This window comes from Epinephelus fuscoguttatus, linkage group LG9, assembly GCF_011397635.1.
Source record: "Epinephelus fuscoguttatus linkage group LG9, E.fuscoguttatus.final_Chr_v1".
Lineage (NCBI taxonomy): Eukaryota > Metazoa > Chordata > Actinopteri > Perciformes > Serranidae > Epinephelus > Epinephelus fuscoguttatus.
In genome coordinates this window covers 32,994,606-33,000,648 of record NC_064760.1, presented here as the reverse complement: position 1 = coordinate 33,000,648, position 6,043 = coordinate 32,994,606, and the positions used below count along the sequence as shown (strand labels likewise).

At 43.4% G+C, this 6,043-nt stretch overlaps 1 protein-coding gene across 1 annotated transcript; it reads right to left on the bottom strand.

The window, feature by feature from the left end:
• Positions 1-2,314: 2,314 nt before the first annotated feature.
• LOC125894762 (non-histone chromosomal protein HMG-14A-like) lies at positions 2,315-5,335 on the bottom strand. Its single transcript, XM_049586345.1, has 6 exons — positions 5,179-5,335; positions 4,187-4,219; positions 3,971-4,000; positions 3,233-3,280; positions 3,004-3,123; positions 2,315-2,917 (listed from the first exon to the last, which is right to left on the bottom strand). The coding sequence occupies exons 1-6, from the start codon at positions 5,191-5,193 to the stop codon at positions 2,870-2,872; spliced, it is 294 nt and encodes a 97-aa protein (XP_049442302.1). The 5' UTR covers positions 5,194-5,335; the 3' UTR covers positions 2,315-2,869.
• Positions 5,336-6,043: the final 708 nt, after the last annotated feature.

Here is a 6,043-nt window from a genome sequence, read left to right as displayed (position 1 = left end):
TCACTGCACTCCATCAATAGATCTCACTCAGAGGATGCTGAATGCATACCCTGGGTTTGAAAATTTGCTCTTAATTGAACCGTCTGGCTGAATACAGGTTGATGCTGACAGAGGATTCAAAGAAAGTACGTGAATAAAAAAAAGGAAATTGGATTTCTTCTTTTTTTTTTTTAAGCCGGGAGGGATCCACTTTTGAAGCTCCTTTGTAGTATGATCCCTGTGATCTTTCTGCTATTATTCATTGATTCTCTGTAATTTGCCTCGGGAAAAATAATAACACTTTTAATGTATCAGTTAATAAAATGTGAGGCTAATCAAAGCTCGACAGGCTGCCATGAGCACAGCGCCTGTGTGTGTCTGCAGGAGGAAATATAAGACAAGGCTGCCATCTAGTGGCGGCGCGGTGCAATAACGCTCTGCACACAACAAAAATATCGACAAAATGGAGCCCGTTGCTCGGCCATGACAATGCAGGTCAGAGGGGCTGCAACCGCTGCACAAAATAGCGGAGGAAAGCCAACATAGCGCCATATTCTGTGCAAAATGCCGGCAGTGATTCAAGGTTAAATAAAAACCCATAAGCGCCTGTCTTTAAGACAGAAGGCCTGCTGCAGCCAGCTGCACATAATCAAATATTACTTAATATTTTTTTATATATAGAGGGGAATTGCAAAACGTTTGCACTATATAATAAAAAACAGTTCACTTACATGTTTTGACGCACAACCAGTGAGGTTTGTGCTTCAGAGCACATGGCAAACGCATTCACACACTGTCAATGCTGGAGGCAAGTGCACACACACACAAAAGCCCACAAAAAGTCCCCCCTTTCAAACTGTCTTTGCTTAATAGACTACTTGCATTTCCTTATGCCTGCTCCTGCCAGGCTTTTAACATGAACTAATGCATGCAGCTGTGTATGCATACACTAAATATGGAGCCCTCTTTGTGCGATGCTCCTGAATAAATCGGTGATATTTTGTGTGAGGTGAATGTGGGTCACAGCACTCACGCTCGAGTTCATGTAGAGTTAAATCTGAATGTGTGATGCCTGAAGGGGAATAAAGACGTGGGGTGGATAGACACTGTCTGCCCCTTCAGTTGGTGTAGGCCTCTGTTCTGTAACTTCCTTCTGTCTTGTGATGGCTACAAGACGGGCATGCAAGGTACAGGCTTCAGGAGGGTTTTTATTCAGTTGTTGAGTATGATGTCCTCTATTTGGGCATTTCAATGATTCACAACAAGACTGAATCATTCTTAAAGGACAAAGAATGGAGATTAAATGTAAGACTCACTGTCCTTATCTGGAAATCTTATAATAGTGTCCCAACTGACCTTCTGCTGACCTGACCTCCCTGAGGATCTGCAGCTACAGATCTGTGAAGTAAATCCTGTTGGTTTAAATCCCCAGCTGACAAGTACCCACCTACAGTATGGAGGATCAGCAAACTTCCGCTGTTTAATTTGACAAAGCAAATGCCTCCGTTGAGAATCGGTATCCTGCAGCAGCAGCAGCAGCAGTAGCAGCAGCAGCCTCAAAGGACAGGTTGGATTTGTCTACAGTGAAATTACATTACAGGCATGTTTCATTTAGTCAGAGGTCACTGCGGCTGCCTCAGGCCTGTTTTATGTCTTGGGTGCATTAAAACGGATGCAACCTGTGCATCAAAGGTCTGATTTTACATCTTTCTTTATGGCTAGACACTGAAACAGGTGATTTATAAAGAAAACTGCATTCAAACTAGGCTGAATACAGGTCTTGAGGCTACAAAACAGCTTTATATTTTCGTTTCCTGATGATATATGACTGCATTACCTACAAAAAGAGCACTGGATGGTAAAGCTAAGCACCCTGAGCCATTACCAAGGTTGACTTCAGTTAAAGATCCACGCTAACTAAGGTCACAAATCCCTTTTTACTTTCATTCATTGGCTGTTAGGGTGTGGTGATGTGGAACCTAAAACTTCCATCGCTCTCTATGTCTCAAAGAAACAAACTCCAGACGCATGATATCGAGGAAAATTCCCAGGACTTGTTTTTATTAAGAGAATTTCAGAACATAAGAGAGGGACCAGACACCTGCATTTGTCAGAGAGGGTTTCCAAATTCGACCGTTTAAAAAAACCATAGTGTTTAGAAAAGCTGACATGACAGCGTGGATGGAGCAGGAGCTGTTTCACACGCAGGGCCGTCGAGGAGACAGGTCGGAGGCCATCGCTGTTCCCGGAATGTTTCACATGTTCGTCTTCCTCTTTCTTATGGACAACACGCTTCAACACGCTTTTTTTTTTTTTTTTAAACACGATTTCAATGAAAAAAAAAAAAAAAACAAGAGACAGAAGCAAAGGGAACTCACTGCACATTTAGAGGTCTAAAAGAATCACCCACATTAACATGGCTGAACCGTTAATAAAACATGGATAAAGGCTGAACTGTAAGGGGGAGGAAGGTCTAATCTGTGGAGGAAGAAGAGGGGAGGAGGAGGAGGAAGGGAGAGCGGGGGAAGGAGGAAAAACACAGGAATACACAACTCACAACATAGCCAATCCGGCAAGGGACGCACTTTCTACACCAAACAAGCCTTCAACAATCATGAAATGCCATTTAAAAAAGATTTTAGTGTGTTCATCTTGCTTGCAGACACTTGATATGACCACTGCAAATCTGCAAGGCGCTCCATAATCAGCTTTGCGTTTTGTGCTAAAAATCTGTACGGATACTTATAAAATCATTGATAAAAATATTCCTCTGTTAACAATACGCCTTGGAGGGAAACCATGTGAGAGACTTGGGGGGGCTGGCTGGCTGGCTTGGGGTTCAGGGGGGGAAGGGGGGATTGTAGAGGAGGAGGAAGCTTGGGCAGTGGTGCTACTCGGACTTGGCCTCCTCCTTGGCCTCCTCGGGGGCTGCCTCCACCTGTGGGACACAGCAGACAAGTCAAGGTCAAAACTTTGTGCCTTTTTAAGTCAAAGTTGTGCACGTACGTCTAAAAGTCCACCCACCTCGTTGGTCTTGGCCTCTCCGTTCTCAGAGTGGTTTTCCTCGTTTGCCTCCGCCTCTGCGTTCTCCTTTGCCTTCTTGGTCTTCTTGTCCTCCTTCTTGTCGTTCACAGCCTTTTCTTTCTGTAGGGGCCACAAGACAGGCTGTTAGCACACTCTCTTTCACACACACAACCTGTGTCTTCTGCTTTATGTTGCATGTTCGGTCAGAATCAAGGCGAGCGCCTCTTACCTTTGCTGCCTTCTTGACCTTTGGTTCCGGCTTGGGTGGGGCCGGTCTCTGTGATGGAGAGGGGGAAAGAGATAAAGAAACAGCTACACAAACTGTCTGTTAGTGCTTTGTTTGCTAATTTGCCATTGTTCTAGTTATTCTCAAGGTACTAGACAACTTTGGCTCCCATGAGACATTTTAAATCCCTGACAATGAGTCAAGATGTAAAAATTTCTCTACAATTAAACTTATTTTAATACAGACACTGCCTAAGGTGTTATTACATTAATATGATTGCTCCTAGCTGGGTTTATGAAGGAATTTAGACATTATACTGTAAGAAAATAAATCTGATGCACTCTATTGTGCCCACTTTTGATATAAAGTATGTATTGTAAGGGCCCTGCACTTTTTACAAGCAAAAACCTTCCTAAATCATGTATAATGAATATTATATTAGTTTTAATGTACTTCTGACAACTTAATTACTGCCTAATGCACTATGTGCACAATCTTAACTAATTCTTCAACTTAATTATGTAAAATTAACATTTTTTGAAGTTCAATACTCCTAGGAATCAAATTTAAGTGTTTAATAAAAAGAAACCTTATTTTTATATCATTTTTGCTTCTCTAAAGGAAAAATTTTGCTTTATTTATGTGTGCAACTACTTTTAAGCGTTCTACCACATGTAACTTGTTTTTTAACTGTATTTGTTCATGTAAATTCGCTGGTTGTGTTTGTATGCGTCTTCTTACCGCTGATAACCGAGCTGATCTCCTCTGGGGCTGAAACAGAACAAAGACTGTTATCAAAAGGGCTTTTATTTCAATTCGGACTGTATGCAGGAAACACACCTTCGAATTCAATACCAGCACTTGCTTCCTGATAATTCCCTCACATGTTCCTTATACTAATGTAATTTTAATTTTAATCACATGTGTGAGATGTTATTTAACGTGCACCCCTCTTACCTCATCCCTTTCGTCTCCTGTTGCTGATGCGTTCTGAAAAATACAAATACAGCAGGTTAAAATCAGAAGAAAAAAAAATTAAAATGGCATTACTGCTTTAAACTGTGTTTATATTCACAAGGAACTATTGTTAAATGCCTCATGCGCATATTACAAATAATTACAGACCTGATGAGAAAACTTTTTGGTTTCATGCAAATATAAAATTTTATTTCAAATACAGGTCATTTTAAAGGATTTCAGCCCAGAAATGTGGTGGTAATGCATGATTTTAGTACTGGGCTGTGAGAGCTCAGCCATGTGGGCCTCTGGAGCCATATTTTGAGGGCCCAGGCCCTGCTTTTCCCTTTCACTCCCCCGTCTCTTTCTCTCATTCAATGCATGAAGCTCAGATTTGAAAGCTGGCGCGGGAGTCTCTGAGAGGGGGGAGGGACCTGCTTAAGGCTCACGCGCGCCACCCGGCGGCAGAGCCACGCCATCGCAGCCATTTGGGACTATGAACAAAGAGAGAAAATATACAATTTTATCAAAACGCGACGACGAGTGTTTGTTTTTGCGGCCAAAATGCAAAGTAAAGGCACTAAAGCATTTTCTGGTGGCACTTTTGGCCGGTTTGGTGGCGAAACCGCGATAAGTGAAGCGTTTGTTCTCGGTAGGTCGGCGACGAAGGTGGACAAGAGCTGCAAAGCATGGCTGCTGCTTGTGCTTTAACTGCATGGAGACCGAGAGAGACTTCTGACTCCCCAAAGGACAGCGGCTCTGACAAGAAATCGCGTTTTAAAGGCCGTGTCCGAGCGGGAAAATATTAATTCTGACGCATAAAAAATGTACATTATATAAAGAAAATAGGCAAAAATTCCCAGCGACAAATAACGATTATCCGTTATGTTATAATTAAGTAATGTCTCAGAGGGATGTCTTCACAATCGTTTGCAATGCATTAATAGCTGCTATCCCCCTCAAACTATTTTTATTATTTTGAGAATACGTACCTTTCTCTTGGGCATGTTGATCTCTTGGAGGTTTTCTTACAAATACAACTAAAAACTGTTTTTCTTAGTGGGTTCAGTGCATGTGAAGACGAGTGTCTCCCTTATGCTCGGCAGTGTAGTAAACACACTGGAACAGAGAGGCGAGTGGTTGAATGGGGGGAGGGGTGCGGCTAAAGGCATGATTGATAGGCTCTCGGCCAATCAGGTGACGCCATTCGGGGCTGCAGAACACTTGGAATTTTGGAGCCGGTGATGTTCTGAGGTCTGCGCGAATGGCTTCTTGCAGGGAGAGATGGGAGGAAGCCTGCAAGAATGAAAGGATTGCCTTCGAGGACATGTTGCCTCCACACAAGTGTGTTTCATTACGGCGAGAAAGGGATCGCGCGGCGGGCCGCCGTGTACCGTTATACAGGCCCCGGCGGCAGCCAACATGCCCCACTGTAGAGCCGTGCAAAGCAGTGCCCACATCTGCAGCGGCCAGCGAGCAGAAATTTCACCATAAATTCACTTCGTGTTTGAGTCCAATATGGCGCCCACTCCTCTCCGACACATTTTTTTTTGTTTGTCAGTCGGCTTTCCTAAATTCGTTTCAGAGAAAAGCCTCCCGTCGTCTGCCCCAGACGCCTGCAGGGGGCCCACAAAGCCCGTCTAATGATGTGGCTGCACAAGACAGCGCTTAAAGAGGCTGTGCTGTTACACAAAAGCGCCCAGAAGTGTTCAAAATCACAGCACATTTATTTTTTTAATCTTAACATCCAACTTAGCACACCAGCATTTATTTAAACACACGGGATGGTGCACGTTTGCGCTCTTTCAAAGGACAATAGCCAGTGCGTGGTGGCTTGCAGACAATGGGGTCGATGCT